Source organism: Lathyrus oleraceus, chromosome 5 (genome assembly GCF_024323335.1).
Source record: "Lathyrus oleraceus cultivar Zhongwan6 chromosome 5, CAAS_Psat_ZW6_1.0, whole genome shotgun sequence".
Classification (NCBI taxonomy): Eukaryota; Viridiplantae; Streptophyta; class Magnoliopsida; order Fabales; family Fabaceae; genus Lathyrus; species Lathyrus oleraceus.
In genome coordinates this window covers 352,937,467-352,958,210 of record NC_066583.1, presented here as the reverse complement: position 1 = coordinate 352,958,210, position 20,744 = coordinate 352,937,467, and the positions used below count along the sequence as shown (strand labels likewise).

General features: G+C 34.0%; 1 protein-coding gene and 1 long non-coding RNA gene across 2 annotated transcripts; both read left to right on the top strand.

Annotated features, from left to right (window-relative positions):
- Positions 1 to 3,210: 3,210 nt before the first annotated feature.
- On the top strand, positions 3,211 to 6,927 carry LOC127084619 (laccase-4). The gene is made up of 6 exons (XM_051025107.1): positions 3,211 to 3,419; positions 3,805 to 3,956; positions 4,147 to 4,391; positions 4,530 to 4,658; positions 5,114 to 6,034; positions 6,517 to 6,927. Exons 1-6 carry the CDS (start codon positions 3,327 to 3,329, stop codon positions 6,645 to 6,647), a joined length of 1,671 nt encoding a protein of 556 aa, XP_050881064.1. The 5' UTR covers positions 3,211 to 3,326; the 3' UTR covers positions 6,648 to 6,927.
- A 10,104-nt stretch (positions 6,928 to 17,031) lies between these two features.
- Positions 17,032 to 20,379, top strand: LOC127084618 (uncharacterized). Its single transcript, XR_007788759.1, has 2 exons — positions 17,032 to 17,132; positions 19,344 to 20,379. It is a non-coding gene; the product is annotated as an uncharacterized LOC127084618 (long non-coding RNA).
- The last annotated feature ends 365 nt before the right edge of the window (positions 20,380 to 20,744 follow it).

Here is a 20,744-nt window from a genome sequence, read left to right as displayed (position 1 = left end):
AACAGATCTTGAGAGAACTACCACGACTTTTGCCACGACTCTAATTGATTTGACTGAACAGATGACGACTTTAGCAAACCAGGTGAACAACGCCAACAATAACAGGAATCAACGAAAAGACAAGAGAGGAGAACATATTAGGGTTCTACGAGGTGGAAACAATCATGTTGTTATTGTTGAAAATTCGAGTTCTGAAGAAAAACCCTACGAGAAAGAGGTAGTTGCTCATGGGAATCAACAATATAACCATGACTATCGAGTGAAGGCTGATATTTCATTGTTCTACGGAACTATGGGATTGGAGGAGTTCTGGATTGGCAAATACATGTTGATATGCTCTTCGACTTTATGGACGTCCCTAAGAACAAGCAAGTTAATATGGTGGCATTCAATCTGAAGAGTATTGCTACTGTCTAGTGGAATAAACTTGTTGTTCAGAGGCAGATGCAAAGAAAAGGGTCTGTCAAAACTTGGCGAAGAACGAAACAATTAATGCTGAAGGGGTTTTCACTAGAGGATTATGAACATATTCTGTATAAGATGTATATTGAGTGTGTTCAAGGCAAGGGAGCTGTGATAAAATACACAACTGAGTTCCTCCATTTTTTTAGCGCAATGAATTGGGAGAATCAGAGAATCAGAAAGTGGCTCGGTACATCAATGACTTAAAGGGGTCCTTGCATGAGAATTTGGGTTTATATACTGTAAGGACTGTGGCTGAAACATCCAGTCTAACTTTGAAGACATAATTGATGGATAAATCCCCTCAGAATTTCTCATCTTTTAGAAGGTATTCGCCCCATAATAACTTTGAATTAGCATGTGACAAGGAAAAAGTGCAATAATAAGAGATCCCAATCTTGGAAATAAGGGGGCTAGAAGCTCTAACGACGTGCAGCAAGGTAAAAATCCAATTCATAGACAAAATAATCCATATCCTAAACACATTAGAGACACGTGTTATCATTGTAATGGAAGATGCCATAAATCAAATGTTTGTCCAACGAGGGGAGTCGTTGCTATTGCGGAAGAAAGAGTGAAAGAGGAGAAGAAAAGAAAAGGATATGTAGTTGAGAACAATGAGTATGCAGATGTTGAGTTTGCGAGGGAAGAATTTGATGAGAGGGTAAATTTTATGTTACATAGAATTTTACTAACATCCAAAGATGAAGGGCAACGCACGAATATGGTCAAAACACATTGTTCCATCAAGAACAAAGTGTGTAATCTGATTGTGGATAATGGCAGTATAGAGAATCTGGTGTCGCAGAACTCGGTAGATTATTTGAAGTTGTCCATAGAACTCCATGAGAAGCCACACACCCTCGGTTGGGTAAACAATGGCTCCAAACTTCGAGTAACGCTACCCAGCAGAGTTCCTATCTCCACCGGGAAACATTACAGAGAAGATGCAATTTATGACATTATTGATATGGATGTGTTTCAGATTTTACTTGGTAGACCTTTGTAGTTTCATATTGATATCACTTATCGAGGATGTGATAACGTGATGATGTTTACATGGGGCACACATAAAATTGCTATGACTCCTATTTTACAGTTTAATAAAAATCCAGGAGGAAAGAAGTTTAGTTTCTTGGTGATGACACAAAGTGAAAAAGAGTTTGACGAAGTTGTTAAAGAAGTTGAATGTTTCTATCCAGTGGTGATTAAAGGGTTGATGAGTTATCTAAAGGAGGAAACCTAAATTCTAGAAGAAGTGCTAGAGATCTTGGAAAATTTCAAGGAGTTGATCACAGAGGAATTACCAAACAATTTGCCTTCTATGCAAGACATTCAACATAAGATTGACCTCATACTAGGGTCTAGCTTACCAAACCTTCCTTAATATCCTATCAACCCTAAGGAGAATGAGATTTTTAGGGAGCAGATTAAGGATTTGTTAAAGAAAGGATTCATTCGTGAGAGCGTAAGTCCATGTGCAGTACCGGTCCTTCTGGTCCATAAAAAGGGAAATTAGTGGCGAATGTGTGTTGACAGCAGAGCCATCAACAAAATGACTATCAAGTATCGATTCCCCATTTCCTGTTTAGAAGACATGCCTGGTGAGTTGACAGATTTTAAGGTGTTCTCAAAGATAGATTTGCGTAATGGATATCATCAGATTAAAATCATATATGAGGATGAATGGAAAACAACTTTCAAGAGCAAATATGGACTGTATGAGTGGTTGGTGATGCCTTTTGGATTGTCAAATACCCCTAACACCTTCATGAGATTCATTGTCCATTTACTGATTCATTTGTAGTAGTTTATTTTGATGATAGTCTTATTTATAGTAAGACCAAGAAAGAGCATTTGGAGCATCTGAAGTAGGTGTTGGAAGTCTTACAGGAGAACTAACTATACATTAATCTGAAAAAGTGTACATTCAACACCAACAAATTACTTTTGCTAAGCTTTGTTGTTGGTAAAGAAGAAATTCAAGTCGATGAAAATAAGATAAGTGCTATTAGGGATTGGTTTGCACCTATATGAGTTACTTTTCAGTTACTAAGGTTCATAACTTTCATGGTCTGACCACCACCTTCTATAGGAGGTTTATCAAAAATTTCAGTTCTATCACTGCACCCAGTACTTAAACAGTCGTGGTTTATCAAGTTGTGAAGTATTCATAAATTTTATCAAAAATTAATCTCATAAAAAAATCTCATTTGCCATTCTTAGTGAAGCCTTACATCTCAATCAGATTTTTATTTAATTATAAGATTCAAACTTGAAATATTGTACTTATGATCTTTAAATAAGTTCCACTCAAATTAAATAATATAGTGTAAATATAGCTGTGTTGAATAACATATGCCACCAAATATATCTTTTGTTGGATCAAGTCAAAGTTGAAAAGTTTAAGCATGTCCATGTCACAAATTGGTGCATGTTAGTTGAGTAACATTGTAGTTTACCCAATATGGGTGGACCAAACCTAGCATCTAATCTGGCTACTTCAAAAAAAAACATCACCATAAACTCAATTACCTTAGCTTCAAAAAGTGTTATAGCTGATGTATATATAATAACAACTTTTATGTAATATACAAGAAAATATAACTTAACTTTCATGACAGTTTTATGTGTTATGTGTTTCTTATTTGAGTTATTTATACTTCATATATACGTATTAAGTGTCCCTATATACAACCAAATCCTAAAAGGGACATTACAGCAGAATAGTGTCTCTTTATAAGGTTGTTCTTTCTGCTCAATCTTGCATTGCATATTCAAGAGAGTGATAGAGAGTAGCTAGCAAAGAATAAGCTCTAGCCGCATTTCTTTGTTGAGTTGAGGTATAAAACTAAAGGATTGTTATGGCGGCGGCGCGATTTCGGATTGTGCTATTGCTGGCAGCATGTTTGCTTCCATTATCTGTGGATGCTATGGTTCGCCACTACAAGTTCAATGTAGGTGCATTCTATTTATTTGCGTTTTTATAATATCAATCATGCAAAAGCATATCATGTTCTCTAGACTTCTAACATTGAAAAATAATAGATAAAGTGAAATCTGCATGGATCAAAATGAAAATGGTATCTATATATTGAATCACTGTTTAACTTTAACACTGACAAATTTTCGATCATGTGCGGTAGTCTGTTTTGCATGCCTTCAAAGACGCTATTTACGACTAAATATTTCCTTAATATTTAGTCATATATGCCTTGAGGCCAGTAAATAATATTTGACTCTGGTTATCTACCAAACAGAAAAGTAGGTGTAGAATTGTTTAGCAAGGCAAAAATTACATATTTCATCATGGTGGCTATTAACTGGTTATGTTGTTTATAGGTTGTGATGAAAAATGCTACAAGATTGTGTTCAACAAAGCCAATTGTAACTGTAAATGGAAAATTCCCAGGTCCCACAATCTATGCTAGAGAAGATGACAATGTCCTAATTAAGGTTGTCAACCATGTCAAATATAATGTTAGCATACACTGGTGAGTTAAGCTAGAGTTCTCCTCATTCAATCACAATTTCTCAGACCTGAATCTTCTACCGTTACAGCATCACAATGTTATGGTACTGCAACGGTGGAGGATTCATATTCTTATTTCTTTAACATGTTATTTTTCGGTTTTTTATTATTAAATTTTAGGATATTTATTAAAATGAATTGAAATTTGACAGGCATGGAGTTAAGCAACTTAGAACGGGTTGGGCCGATGGGCCAGCATATATAACCCAATGCCCGATTCAACCGGCCCAGACCTATCTTTACAACTTCACTCTTACAGGCCAAAGAGGCACACTTTGGTGGCATGCTCATGTTCTTTGGCTTAGGTCCACTGTCCATGGTGCTATAGTCATTTTGCCAAAGCTTGGAGTTCCTTACCCTTTTCCCAAACCCCATATGGAACAAGTTATTGTATTGGGTTAGTGTTCTAACACCATTTTCTACAACATGAATCATGAAAATAATAGTCCTAAAATATGCTTTCTTTTGAACTTTGATTATCTAATAGAATACTAAAGATACTTCAAAATGGTCACAATATTTTGAATTTGTTTAGGTGAATGGTGGAAATCAGATACTGAGGCTATAATAAATGAAGCTTTGAAATCTGGATTGGCTCCAAATATCTCTGATGCTCACACAATCAATGGCCATCCAGGTCCTGTTCAAGGCTGTGCTTCACAAGGTAAATTTCAAGAACCAAAACACCAGCTTTTGAGCCATTAGACCAAATCAACATGACTCAAAACTTGAACATTACTCTTTCCATTTCATTGTTTGAAATATTTGTTTCTCTCAAATTATTTGTCACTTCGCCAACGTAGATCGGTCTAGTTGGTAAAAATTCAACTCATATCTTATAAGCATAACCCTTTTTGAGGGCGTACAAGACGGACTATTCAACATAGCCTAAAATTTGACACGGTTAAACCATGACTAAATAAGACCTTTATTTGTTTTGTCACGGTCAACCTGTAACTAATTTACATAAGACTTCTGAAAACTTAAGACAGCCTTTCTCATAAGGACCTGTGTTTGAATCCTGTTGTCGATTCTAGAATCTCGTTAGTAGATATTATGTAAGTACATTTGTAAGCGTGTGTTTTCTGACTAGTATCTTTTTCAACTTTTATTGTGCAGAAGGATTCTCATTGGAAGTACAACCTAAAAATACCTACTTACTAAGAATCATCAATGCTGCACTCAATGAAGAACTTTTCTTCAAAATTGCAAACCATCAACTAACAGTTGTTGAGGTTGATGCAACCTATGTAAAACCTTTCAAAACCGACACCATTGTTATAGCACCAGGCCAAACCACAAACGTGCTTCTAACAGCCAAAAACAAACTTGGAAACTACTTAGTGGCAGCTTCTCCTTTCATGGATGCACCAATTGTTGTTGACAACAAAACTGCCATAGCCACTTTACACTACTCAGGCACACTTGGTTCCACAACCACAACCTTAACTTCTCTCCCTCCGAAAAACGCTACTTCTATCGCCAACACTTTCACAGATTCTTTAAGAAGCTTGAACTCCAAGAAATACCCTGCAAAAGTTCCTTTGAAGATTGATCATAATTTACTCTTCACTGTTTCTCTTGGTATCAACCCTTGTGCTACTTGTGTTAACAACAGCCGCGTCGTAGCTGATATCAACAATGTTACATTTGTGATGCCGAAAACCGCGCTTCTTCAAGCACATTTCTTCAAGATTAAAGGAGTTTTCAGTGATGATTTTCCTGGAAAGCCTCCTGTGGCTTATAACTTCACAGGGAACCAATTGACAAATTTTGCGACGACCAAAGGGACGAAGCTTTATAGACTTGCTTATAATTCTACTGTTGAATTGGTTTTGCAAGATACCGGAATGCTAACGCCAGAGAATCATCCTATTCATCTTCATGGATTCAATTTCTTTGTTGTTGGTAGGGGACAAGGGAACTTTGATTCTAGAAAGGATACAAAGAAGTTTAATCTTGTTGATCCTGTTGAGAGGAATACTGTTGGTGTTCCAGCTGGTGGTTGGACTGCTATCAGATTCCGAGCTGATAATCCAGGTAAATTTATCTCTTTGATTGCATCTAAATCATGGTTAATTATCACTATCTTACGATACATACGAGTGTACTCCTCTTAAGGTCTAAAATTTATTCGAACTAACAATTCTTGAGTTAAATTAGTCTATATAGTCTTACTCTGCCATCAATTGGACCCCGGCTACAAGGTGAAATTGATTCTTCGGAATCGTTGATCCTAGAACTAAACAGAGTCATTTTTAAAGGCGTGCAAGATGTACTATAGTATATGTTTAAAATTTGTCACAATTAAACCGTCGTTAAATAGAGTTTCATAAAATATTATCATAATTAAATCAAAATTATTCTTCCAGTTAAATTGAGTCTCTATTTTTTTTATGATTAAACTGTGACTAATCTACTAAAAAATTGACTATGATACGATAGCAAATATCGAATTTTCAATTATTATTTTTATTACTATATGAATAATGCTAAAGTATTTTGTTGTTATGTTTTGCTAGGGGTATGGTTTATGCATTGCCATTTGGAAATTCATACAACATGGGGACTAAAGATGGCATTTGTTGTGGACAATGGTAAAGGACCAAATGAATCTATATTACCACCTCCAGGTGACCTCCCCAAGTGTTGAGAGGTACCAATTTACCCTCAATATCATATGAAGAGAACTGCATAGTTCAAAAGAAGGAACAAGGCTAATCACAAGAATTTCTTGGAGTATGAGGAAGAACAAGATGTCCAATTGACATTTATATATTATTATATTTTTATTTCATTTTTATTGTGCTTTTCCATTGTTTGTACTCAGGTTTCTTTTTCATCAATGATATTTTATAGTTTATTTTGCATATTAGGTCCAATAGTTTTAGTTTTTCTAAAATGTTAGAATTTTTTTTAGGGCATCTTAGATGTTTCTAATGCATCATGTGAATTTCCATAAATGTTCTTTGGTTTTGAAGATGTATCTTCAGACACATCCCAATACACACTCAACAAAGATCATTCTGAATTACGTCTTTGTTTTTGGTTTACTTTATTTCGAAGATGTATTTCCGGAATGATTCCATAGTTACATCTCTGAAGATACACCAGTATCAGAATTAACAGAAAAATAATTTTTCAAAATGAAATTGAGATTCATGACATAAAATAAACATTACAATGATGATTTCAACATAAACTATAATATTACATTTCAATATCTCGGTGGACAATTGCACATTTTCAGAATATCTTTGACCGATCTTTGTAGCGTCGCTTCCAACTCGAGCAGAACAAACGGAAATACGTATTCCACATAGCCCTAACATCCGTTTGCGTCTTGATCTCAAATTTGTTGAACTCAATCTTCCCTCCGTTGTCAATTGACGATAACGGTACTCGAACTTCACAATCTTTCGTTTGTCTCCATAAGGTAGGAGATAATGGATTTTGTCTTTGATATCTTCAAGGGAGGTGAAATCGGTGAGTTTTAACGTTCGCCCGGATGTAGAGCTGGAGAAGGAGACATTTGCGACATACCAACGGATGTTTATTTGTGACTTTTGAGACATTTTCAGTTTGTGTGAAATATAACATAAGAGCACCTAAATCTATAGAAGGCAAATATCAATATGGATCAATCATTAACTGAAATATTGATTCCAGAGATATATCTCCAGAACCGCACCCTATTATCTTGTTCTGGAGATGCATCTCTATAACTTGTCCATAACCAGTTTCAAAACAGAACACTAAAATAGAACCTATTTTTTCATTGACAAAAACATAAATGTTGTAACGGGGAAGATAAAAAATGCATAAAGATAAAATATGAACAAAAGGTGAATATATAACACTTCATTTATAACGAAACACAATTACATACAATTATTTGTCTGGTTAAACCAGAAATTAAAATGAATCAAAACATATGTCGCCAACTAAATCTATAAGTGGTACCCCCTTGGAATTTTATGCATTTGATTCTTTTTCAATGTTGTTCAATCTCTCGAATTCATGCATCCTTTCCATAAAATGATTCGGCCAAGTCTCGACTTTTGTGATTGAATGAGATGTCCACTCTGGTGATGTAACTGGTATAGGGCATCCCGGTTTCAAGTAAACTTGAACAAAATGACTTGATTTTGAAAGTCACCTAATACACATGATACGATCATTTGGATTTTGGGATGGGGCAGTGCGCAGTGGGAAAAAGGTTTCCGAAAAACCGCAGTGTGTCAGGTCAACACACACTTTATCATACACACATGTTATTAGATGACCCATTTCAAGGAAGCGCATCCATTTTTCCTCTGGTGTCGGACCACTCAACCAAGGAACAAAAGGCTCATAAACCGCATCAAATTTTTCTTTCTTTCAGTACAACTGTGTGTATAATTCTTTATGCGTCTTCAACCCTTTAATAAGTTGATGTCGAACAAGTGTATGACTGTCTTCTCCTTTACCGAGTAAAGCTGAAATGGCTCGGTAACCGCAATTACCGTCCCTCACAACATTGACGATCCACTCAATATATTTGTGAATAAAAATCAACATCTTGTCTATGAATGGAATTTTCAGTGGAAGCGGCGTCAGAGGTGGTTTGCTAATGCGAGAGCGTCTTTGACAATACTTTTTTGAGATTTTGGAGTCGGTGATTCGGGATAAACTTTATCAACATGTTCAAAATATGAAGGGGACCATGTATTCGAATTGTTATTCGGTGTAGGCTTCATTTTCTTTGGAGCACCTTTAGTTTTTACGAGTTAAGAGGGCGGTTTCATGTCGGTGGTTTCCGGATAGGAAATCTTCCTCAATTGTTCTTTGATGTGGAGTTTCATGTTATCATCTGTTTTCAAAAATCTCTCTTGTATTACTTCTCATCCGGTTAAAATAGAGATATTCGATTTACCGTCATTCATGTATTCATCATCATCAAACCTAAGTCTCTTCCAATGAGTGCAAACCTCATCAATTCTTATTGGGTCACCAAGTTTCACCTTTTTAGCAATAACACAAGTACATTGGAGACCATATGTTTTTACAATTGTGCATCCACACTTTGCGCTACTGGAACCTACATTATCAACTCGTTTAGTCTCGTGAAAAATATAGTTCAAACCCGCCCGAGTAATGTTACCAACCAATTGAGAATATAGAGTGTTGTCTTTAAATATGTGTTCCAAAACTATGATGCTCCAGCCAAATGTTATTTGTATCTCATTATGATGGTTTGGAATTATGTGGTTCACGGAGTCCTAGTCTCTACACAAATCCCCCTTACTATTTTCCAACCAAATTTTCAAAGTAGCATGGGAAGACTCAACTATGTTAGTTGTTGTATTTTCAAGGTGTCTAACATTATCAGTCCACGCACAAACTATCTTCTCCTTCACCTGGTCAAGAATTATGCTCTCAACATATTTCAACAAATCTGGATGCTTTTCACACACTTTTCTAAAATGAATAACGAAGATGTAAATTTTAAAATGCCGCCCATAATTCTGGAGATACATCTGCGGAATATCTACTGAACTGTTAAATAATTGAGGTCTTTCTTAAAATGTTCGGAAGACGCATCTCCGAAATAAAAATTATATAACATATAGGACGCCTCTCAGAATGACCTTACTTGAGTGTGCAAGAGATGCCTTCAGAGATGCATCTCCGAAAACGAGGGTCATTTATAGAAATTCATATGGTGCAATAGAAAGATCTAAGTACTTTAAAAAATTCTCAAAAGTTATATTGTACCATAAAAGTTAGGCCCAATACTCCACTAATTCACTAGTTAAAATATCTATTTTTCTTTATGAGTTGTCATGTCAACAATAATAAAAAAAGTCCTCATAGTATTGTCACATGAGCTAATAATAATCAACAAATGAGACAAAAAAGTGTATAAAAATTTAGGTCAAAATGCACTTTTATCCCCTTTACTTTGATGTTTTTTAATTTTTAGTCTCCCCATTTTAAAAGTAAGTTTTTTTGGTTCCGGAAGTTTACATCACTTGAGATTTGGTTGGTCCCCTTTAGTTTTGCATAGATGACATTGATGATTAAGATAAAAATAATAGTTTTAATGATGTGAAATGATTGACTAGGATGATTTATTATTTAAGTTTTTTTAGAAATTAGTTAATTCAAAATTTTAATAGTATTTTGGGCCACAAGTCCATCTTGTTTCAGCACTAATCCAATATTCAAGTTTGCAGGTAGTAGTATTAATAAGCTACATAAACACTAATCACATTTGTTAAAAGATCAATGTAATGAGAAATAAAATTCACAGTACACATCCAACATTTGTTTCTTTTTCATCTAATTGCAATATCTCTATTTAACATTTGGTTTCAATTATTATCACCATGTCAACCATTTTCTCCTTTTCCTTCACCTACAAAAACAGAGACAACAAACTACATTTAGCAAGTTTAAATGGTTAAGAACCAACCCATTAATCCATGCCACCGTAAAGGATAACAACAAATATTTGATCTATCAAACACATAAGTTTCTCAAAGTTGAGTGATTGTCCAATATAGAATTTAATCCAAAACAACTAACGAGAAGGAAACATAATTAAAAAAGAAATAAACCTAATATCAACATAATTCTTTTTCTTGTATGATTTAATATTTTGGAAAGTTTCTCCAAGAAAGGTATGTACTTTGCACTATTCACACTGTCAGCAACAATGTAATAAATATCCTTTTGATCAGGTTTCATGTTCTCAACATATTCAAGTTCAAAAAAAATGTGATTATAAACTCTACTGTCTTCCTGCTAATTTAATATCCATTAATTAGATTATACCTCTGAATCTTGTCTTTTAATTATTTCAGATGCCCGTTTCCTTGTTCAAACAAAAAATTGCAAATGAAATTGGTATATTGGTTAATCAGTAGGGGTAGGAAAAGTCTTGAAGGATGAACATGTTCTTTCTGACTATCGTATCCTTCAAATTGTAGAATTTCATTTTAGTCATACTTATATGACCTGGATCATCTACAATCTTCTCTTTATTCAACATTACCTATTACTTTGCCTTTTTAAATATGTACATTTCTAGGTCTAACTCAATGCGTTGGCTTCAAGTAGAATTTTATGTTTGATTCAACTTATTTGTATTTGGAATAATCCATTCTTAGATGATGATGATCTTGTTGCACTTGCTGCACAGCAACTTATAGGATCCTAACAATGCTTTGATGTGATGAATATGAGTTCTGCATCGATTTGTTTTCAAATTATAAAGGAGTTTATAAAGCTTAAATATGTAGAGAGTATTATATAAATAAGTTGGAGTGAAAATGAGCCTTTTAAAAGTGGTCATTTCATTGGCCTTGAAATGAATTAAAATTTTAATTAATTTATTAAAAAACAATTAATTCTTAATTAATTTTAAAAATAAGTATTAAAAAATAAATTATCCTAATAAGTTATTTTGCATCATTAAAACTAATTTTTTTATCCAAAGCATTTAAAATGTAGGATTAAATGTTTAAAAAAAAAAATAAAGTAGGAGGACCAAACATATATTAAAAAAAAAAAATTATTTTTTATATAATAGATTTAAGTTTAACACTAGATATTATCTCAAATCTAAAATCTTAAATCTTAAGATATTATTAATCATTCGTTGATCCAATGGTGATTGATGTTAGACTTGATAGAAAAGACCATAGTTTAATCTTTCACACTTACCATCGAGAGGAGTCTGAAATCACTTGGTGCTATAACTTATTAACGAACAAGATTATTCGATATAATTAATCGAATCCAGAGAGTGAAAACTAAAAATAAAAATAAAAATTTAAGGTATTAAAAATATGAATATTTTTCTTATAAATATGATAGTTTTATTCATTTTAATATGAAACGTATCAATCCCATTATATGACAAACGTGAGAAAAATAAAAAGAAATTAAAGAAACAATTAAATATAAAATTAGCGACAAGGTACTTTCATTTTTTGGATTTTTAAATCAAATATTTATAATTATTAGAAACTCATACACACATCTCTATGTATCTTAATTTAAATTTTGGTGATACATAACAAGATCAATTTTTATCGGTTGAGTTAGGATATGCTGACATCGACAATATATTTTATAGGACATTTTTTTTAAGAAATTAATTATTCAATCATTTAAAAAAATATGTAGTATATGATATTTTATTTGACAAGATTTGCACGCGCACATGAATAGATGCATAGACACATTCGTAAAACAAAACTGAGACCTGGCCACGATTCACATTGTCTTCTGCCATTAATAGTAATAGAAAAAGAGCCAATGAAGAATCTTTCTATTTATGGAAACAAGTTGGTGGTAGTTGGTGGCTCTGCCAAAAACCCAGTTTACTTTATTTTATTCATTCATTAATTCAAATTTCCCTTTTATTTACTGATGTATTTGGACACATTTTTCTTTCCAATAAACGTCCTTTCCCTGCATCAAGGGACAGACAACACACAAAAAGATCACTAACTGAAAAACAATACTAGTCAACATTCATACCATTATATTATGTAATTAAATTGTATATTCTATTTTAAGGAAGTATACAAGTATACTTTTATTAGTGAACTTTATAATTATGGCGCCTTGGAAAATATTCGAGCGCATTGCACGTTTATAATACAACACAGATGTTATTGGATTTTATGTATTATAAGAGAAAGAAAAAATATCAATAAAACTCAAAGGGAATAGAAAAAGAGTAAGGAAGTCGGTTATACAAGGGAGTATTATGATCCCTCACATCCGTTGTATTCAACGAGAATCATTTTGATTGTTTTTTATGTGAAAGAGTGTTATTATCTAAAGGTTAGTTGTGATTGGTTTTACTTAGGAAAAAAATAAGTTTTAATTAATGTGCTCGCCAAGATTTCGAAATCATGTACCTATATATTCTCATGGTGCAATGAGAGAATCAGAGCTATGTAGTTCGTGGAGTAGAAAATAAGTATTTGTTGGTTGATTTGAGGGAACAATGTTATAATTGTATCCTAGAGGTGTTTTGACGTTAGCTATTCAATCCTAGTTCGGATGCTCTAAGCTTTTAGTCTAATTGCTAAGGAACGGATTATAACAGTTCTTTTATGGAAAAAATTGATGTTTGGACAAAGAATTGAAAATGTGGCGTCTGAACCAGGACAAGAAATTGTAAAGAATAATGTCTTAACCAAGGACAAAAGTAAAAGTGGTGTCATAATCCAGAATAGGAAATATAAGTGGTGTCATGATCTAGAATAGGAAATATAAGTAGTGTCATAACCAAGAACTGAATTGAAAGTGGCGTCATAACCAAGAATGAGGTATTAACCATAAAATGGTGATTAACCATGAATAGGGGGTATTATAACCAATGACTGGTGATTAACCCATGCATGAGGTGTCTAAACCAAGTATGAGGTATTTAACTACAAAGTGGTGATTAACCATGAATGAGGTGTCTGACCAAGTTGTGGTGTCTAAATCAATGCAGTGTTGTAGGGGCTTACCTAGACTCGGGGATCAAGGCCTACAAAGGGGAGTTTGCCTAAACCATGAGGTTTACAAGGCAAACATGCAAGAGATTGGTATTTTAACCATAGGTTAATCCAAAGATAGGTATTTTAAGCAATGATTGGTGATTAACATAAGAGGAGGTGTTTTAACCATAAAATGGTGATTAACCTCAAGGAGAGTGTGATCCAAAGATGGGTACTTTAACCAAAGGATGATGATTAACCCAAAGAAAGGTGTTTTTGTTGTTGATTGTTGAATTGATGGTCTGAGGATGAATGTTGAAAGTTATTTTGATTTGAATTGCACTAAAATCTATGAATGAAAGTGAATACTTTGAATAAATGGGGCCTATGTCCCATATTCAAAGGTATTAAGAATAAGGGTAAGAATACTCCCTCTCATTCTTCTCCGTTTCTTAAGGCTTATGGCGCACAATTCACATCAGAATGGTTAAGTGTTTTGAAGTTGAATAAGAAAAAAAGATTTTTGTTTTAAAGGGAATGAGACAAGATGTGTTTGAAAGAATGGGATGAAACTTAGTATGATCATGTTTTGATGTCCACCTATTTCTAGGGTTTTTAGTGAGAATGGGATTAGAATTGACTTAATGGATCAAGTGTAGGTGCATGTATGAAGATCTAATTCTAATCAAGTGGTCAAGAGATTTGTGATCACTCAATTGAATATAAACCTTAAGGGAGCGTGCAAATTATTTTGAAAGGTTATGTGAAAAGTCCTAAGCAACAAGTATAATTAATTGATCAAAATAAGTTTGATCAACTAACCAAACCAACAAGGGGATCATGCTAAAAATTACACATCAAGCACATTGTATTATGTATAAAAAAGAATCAAAGGAAATAAAGATTGAAATTAATGATAAAAACAAATCTAATTTTTGTTTAGTTCTAATCAAGCATTAATTTTGAGAATTAAGGATTAAACATAATCAAGATTAATCTTAATTAATCTTTCCTAATCTAATGAATTATGCTTATTGAAAAGTCTATTTTTTAACGTGTTAGAAAAATGTTAAAAAAGAAAATAAAAGCAATAATTAAAAAATAAGTGAATCTGCCAAGGGGGGTGCAATCAGTGAAGAGAGTATGTGCTTAGTGAAAAGGGTGTGGGGCCTAGCCTGAGGAAGCCCAATGTTGGTTTGTTCTTGTTAGAGTCAGAGACAAAAGGTGAATTAGCATTGTAAAGGGTATATGCTAGTAAATCACATGGGCTTTGTTACTGGAGCCCAATTGAGACGCGTTTAGAGGGGCAAAGGGATTGGAGTTACTTAGTTATCTCAGTTGCTTTTTTCTTCCAAACACGCTCCCTCCATCTCTTTAATACCTATGGTGGACGAAAATCGCCTCGCCGCATTAGAAATCGCTTATAGTGGCGGATACCACCAAACACCACAAAATTGTTATCATTATACTTGTCTTCATCCCCTCTTCTTATTTCCAACCATCATCTCTCCTAAAACTTAAACTAGCCTATGTTTCGAAGCCAAAACTAAAAAACATAGAAAACTCAAATCCAAACTAAATGCCCTAGCTTTATTAATCTCAGATAGATACAATAAGATTTTGATCCCTGAGTACCTAAACTACACCATGGTGACAAGGAAATGCAAGAAGAGTGGAGAATGGCTCTGGCGGTTTTTAGAGCGTCTGAAGATGAAGATGAAGATGAAGAGAAGAAGACCATATGATGCACAATTAGGTAAACACTTTGATCCTTCGCTACTTATAATTGTTCCTTTTTCTTCTTCTTTATGTGATTCTGGGATGAGGACTTAGCTTGTAGGAAATTGATAGTAGGATTAGGAGCAGATTATAACAGTTATTTTATGGGAAAAAATTGATGTTTGGACAAAGAATTGAAAATGTGGCTTCTGAACCAGGGACAAGAAATTGTAAAGAATAATGTCTTAACCAAGGACAAAAGTAAAAGTGGTGTCATAATCCAGAACAGGAAATACAAGTGGTGTCATAACAAAGAACTGAATTCTAAGTGGTGTCATAACCAAGAATGAGGTATTAACCATAAAATGGTGATTAACCATGAATGAGAGGGTATTATAACCAATGACTGGTATTAACCCATGCATGAGGTGTCTAAACCAGGTATGAGGTATTTAACCATAAAGTGGTGATTAACCATGAATGAGGTGTCTGACCAAGTTGTGGTGTCTAAACCAATGCAGTGTTGTACGGGCTTACCTAGACTCAGGAATCAAGGCCTACAAAGGGGAGTTTTCCTAAACCATGGGGTTTACAAGGCAAACATGCAAGAGATTGGTATTTTAACCATAGATTAATCCAAAGATAGATATTTTAAGCAATAATTGGTGATTAACCTAAGGGGAGGTATTTTAACCATAAAATGGTGATTAACCTCAAGGAGAGTGTGATCCATAGATGGGTACTTTAACCAAAGGATGGTGATTAACCCAAAGAGAGGTGTTTTTACTGTTGATTATTGAATTGTTGGTCTGAGGATGAATGTTGAAAGTTGTTTTGATTTGAATTGCACTAAAGTCTATGAATGAAGGTGAATACTTTGAATAAATGGGACCTACGTCCCATATTCAAAGGTATTCAGAATAAGGGTAAGAATGTTCCCTCTCATTCTCCTCCATTTCTTAAGGATCATGGCGCACAATTCACATCAGAAGGGTTAAGTGTTTTGATGTTGAATAAGAAAAGAAGATTTTTGTTTTAAAGGGCATGAGACAAGATGTGTTTGAAAGAATGGGATGAAACTTAGTATGATCATGTTTTGATGTCCACCTATTTCTAGGGTTTTGAGTGAGAATGGGATTAGAATTGTCTTAATGGATCAAGTGTAGGTGCATGTATGAAGATATAATTCTAATCAAGTGGTCAAGAGATTTGTGATCACTCAATTGAATATAAACGCTAAGGGAGCATCCAAATTATTTTGAAAGGTTATGTGAAAAGTCCTAAGCAACAAGTATAATTAATTGATCAAAATAAGTTTGATCAACTAACCGAACCAACAAGGGGATCATGCTAAAAATTATACATCAAGCACATGGTATTATGGATAAAAAAGAATCAAAGGAAATAAAGATTGAAATTAATGATAAAAACAAATCTAATTTTTGTTTAGTTCTAATCAAACATTAATTTTAGGAATTAAGGATTATACCTAATCAAGATTAATCTTAATTAATCTTTCCAAACCTAATGAACTATGCTTATTGAAAAGACTATTTTTTTAATGTGTTAGAAAAATGTTAAAAAGAAAATAAAAGCAATAATTAAAAAATAAGTGAATCTTCCAGGGGGTGCAATTAGTGAAGAGAGTATGTGCTTAGTGAAAAGGGAGATGGTCTAGCCTGAGGAAGCCCAATGTTTGTTTGTTCTTGTTAGAGTCATAGACAAGGGTGAATTAGCATTGTAATGGGTGTATGCTAGTAAATCACATGGGCTTGGTTACTGAAGCCCAATTGAGACACATTTAGAGGGGCAAAGGGATTGGAGTTACTTAGTTATCATAGTTGCTTTTTCTTCCAAACACGCTCCCTCCCTCTCTTTAATACCTATGGTGGACGGAAATCGCCCCGCCGCATTAGAAATCGCTTCCAGTGGTAAGTACTTAGTTATCTCATTTGCTTTTTTCTTCCAAACACGTTCCCTCCCTCTCTTTAATGCCTATGGTGGACGGAAATCCCCTCTTCTTATTTCCAACCATGATCTCTCCTAAAACTCAAACTAGCCTATGTTTCGAAGCCAAATCTAAAAAACATAGAAAACTCAAATCCAAACTAAATGCCCTAGCTTCAACAATCTTAGAAAGATACAATAAGATTTTGATCCGTGAGCACCTAAACTACACCATGGTAACGAGGAAATGCAAGAATAAGGGAAATTATATGGCGTTACCTACCTATAGAGTAGAGAATGGCTCTGGGGGGTTTTAGAGCGTCTAAATATGAAGATTAAGAGAAGAAGACCATATGATGCACAATTAGGTAAACACTTTGATCCTCCGCTGCCTATAATTGTTCCTTCTTCTTTTTGTTCTTCTTTATGTCATTTTGGGATTAGGACTTAGCTTGTAGGAAATTGATAGTTGGATTAGGAATTGAGATTGAGAGCACTAAGATTTTAGCTATACTCTTTTAGAGCTTTAGTGTGAAGCTCTAAAGAGTATTTCAAAGGAGCTTTAATAGAAATTGGGAGAGTGAAATTGAGAGAGTTGCAGAGAATGAGGGTGAAGTGTGAGTGAATGGTAATTGTTGATGATTGAGGAGGAAGAGTTGTTTAAATAGAAGAGTTTGAAGAATGAAGTGGAGGGAGAAATTTAACCAACTCGGGTAGCTTAGGGCAAGATTTAGTTAGCAGTTAAGGCAGTTGTTAATTTGGACATTGAAGGTTTAGAGTTAGTTAAACATGGAGAAGAAATAGTTAGCGTTATGGTTAGGATTTAATAGTGTTAGTGAGTAGGTTAACAAGCTAACTCAGTTATAGTTTTGACAGTTAGAAGTTAATTTCACTGTTAGAGAATTTGTAATTCAGTATGAACTTGTGACAATTAACTGAGCATTTAATAGCTAGTGAAGATAAAAATGAGAGTGTTAATTGGTATTTAACTTTGGTAATAAAAAAGTGTTAATAACAATTATTAATAGAAGTTAGTTGAATTAGATGTTAGAAATTGGTGGTTTAGTTAGCTATAAGAAATGGGAAAAAATAGTTAGGGTTTTAACAGTTAGTAATTAGGTTAACTATTAGAATCAATTAGCTTAAAGAAATAACAGTTAGTAATTAGTTTCTAATTAACTAACTAATCATTGCTAGAACAAGCTACTTAAAAGGGAATCAATGAGAGCCTCTTGGTTAATGAAATATTAATGACTTGTTTAGTTAATTTGGAACTTGATATTAGTGGCTAAATGCAATTAATGGCTTGGTAATTAGATAAATGGTTAAAGGTTGGCTGCAAGGTTGGTTTGATATTAGTTTTGATAGTTGGATGTTTAGTTGTTAGTTAACTCATGGCTGACTTGGAATGTAAGTTAGTGGTGGTGTGTTAGGGTTAATAGGTTCTGATAGATGTTAACTAATTTGGAATGTTAGCCTAATAGTTGTGGTTAGGGCAAGGTGGTTTATGGCTTGTAAATGACTTTGGGGTAGTTAGAGGTTAGAAATTATAGGGGCTGGTTTTTGTGGGATGGTATATGGTTAAGTATTGCATCACGATGAAATTAGGTTATGGGGATTCGTTAGATCAGGGTGGTTATGCACTTGCATAACATTGATCATTTTGGATTTATGAACTACCAGTTTGCTGCTATGTTTTTATTGTATGTGTAATGATCTGATGTGATGGCATATGTGCTGCTAGACCTTAGGTCTTTATTGTATGCATGATTATTTTTATAGTGTGGGTTATGTGTATGTGTATGTATGAACTGTCGTGACTTGATTGATTTGGTTGGCAAGTGTGCATAACATATAGGCTAAAATGTATCATATCATAATATATTTGGATTTACATGTGTACTGACAATGTTGATAGTGTTCTTGAGAGTTAGGAGGCATTTTTTTGTGTGAATAACTTAGGTGAAGTTGTCTTAGTGTGCATTGCTATGAGATTATGTATGGATAATGTGTGTGATGCCATTTTGATTGGATTGTTATGGTATGTGTAATGAACAATCATGCCTTATTGTGATAGGCTTGACTATGCATGAAAGCTTAGGTATGCTTGTATGTGTGAAATGACAATTAAGATTGGTATTAAGTTGTGTGCATGTGGTTTAATGCATGATGTTGATATGGTCTTATCGCTACAGGGTTGGATGTTGCAAGCTTGGCATGATAGAAGCATGAAGTCTCGAGGTTCGACATGGCTTGACATGGATATTGGCATGGAAATAACCATGATAGAACTTTGGGAAAGGACTTGAGCCAAGCAAAGTCAATACTCAAAGTTAACTGTGCCACAAAAGGTCAAATGTAGCACAGTGATCCCACGAGCTTGTTTCTCAAGTGCACGCCATAAGAAAACCCTAATCCAAGAAGATTGATAGCATTTTTGTCATAGTTCAACACCTTGTATCATAAGTCATAGGAACCTTTGAATCAATGATGTTACATATAGAGGCAAGTGCAGATGAATGATCCTAGCAATGGATGATTAGGGTAGGTGTATGCAAATGAATCATGGGCCATGAGTCAGATGAAATAAAAATAGGTATGGAAAATTTTGGGGTAAGATAGCTACTCGTATTTAATCATCTTAAACCTGAATGTACGAATGGTGACAACTTTCTGGGGATTCGAGGCAGAAGAGGATTGGATACAAAGACTATAAAACTTGTCCTTTGAGAAGGAAGTGGATGTAATGTGATGATACTAGGTCCATTATCATGATTTTGTTTGTTGGGGATATGGAATGGCAGAGAGACTTTGTAGGGTCTATTAACTGAAATGCTTGGTTGGGGAATAGATCAGTCGTAAAAGGGATGTCCGTTATGCATTATGAAATGCTTATACTTGAATTTATGGTGTATGAGATTATGCATGATATGCTATTTTTCTGGAAGGAAATGATTGATATCTGCAAGGATGAGACTTCTTTTTGTGTAGTGGTGAACTTCAATTTTCCGACATCCAATAATTGAACCAGAGAGTTTGTAACAAGGGAAAGAGCTTCAGGTTACTACAACTATTGAGATTTCATTGGATTCCTTCCGAGATAGAGAATAGCTTATGACTTGATTGGATGGTCATTGAGACGCTTTCATGTATTAAGCGTACACTATATACTACTGATCTTACTTTAGAATTTTTCAAATAATAAAGGCAATGCAAACGTTATTCTTTTTAGTTTTTTTATTATTCTCGATGTTTTGCAGTATTATATATAAAAAATAATCAATATTTTGCAAACAAAATATGGGAAAAGAAAATTGATAAGAAAAAGAGAATTTTATTGGATGTAAAAGGAAGTTTGTACAGAAAATGCGAGTATAAAGATGCAAAATCCTAGAAGAGGAAATTACAAAAAATATATAAATAAAGCAAATGGAAATGGGAAATTTATATGAATTTCCATTGATTACAACACATGCTATTGTCCACTGTAAAATCTGAATCTCAACACTTTGCTTCAATTTACGGTGACTAGATCGATATTTTTTTCTAAATTCTAACCGTGATGATGTAAGCTCAAGTGTCGCAGTCAAATGCCT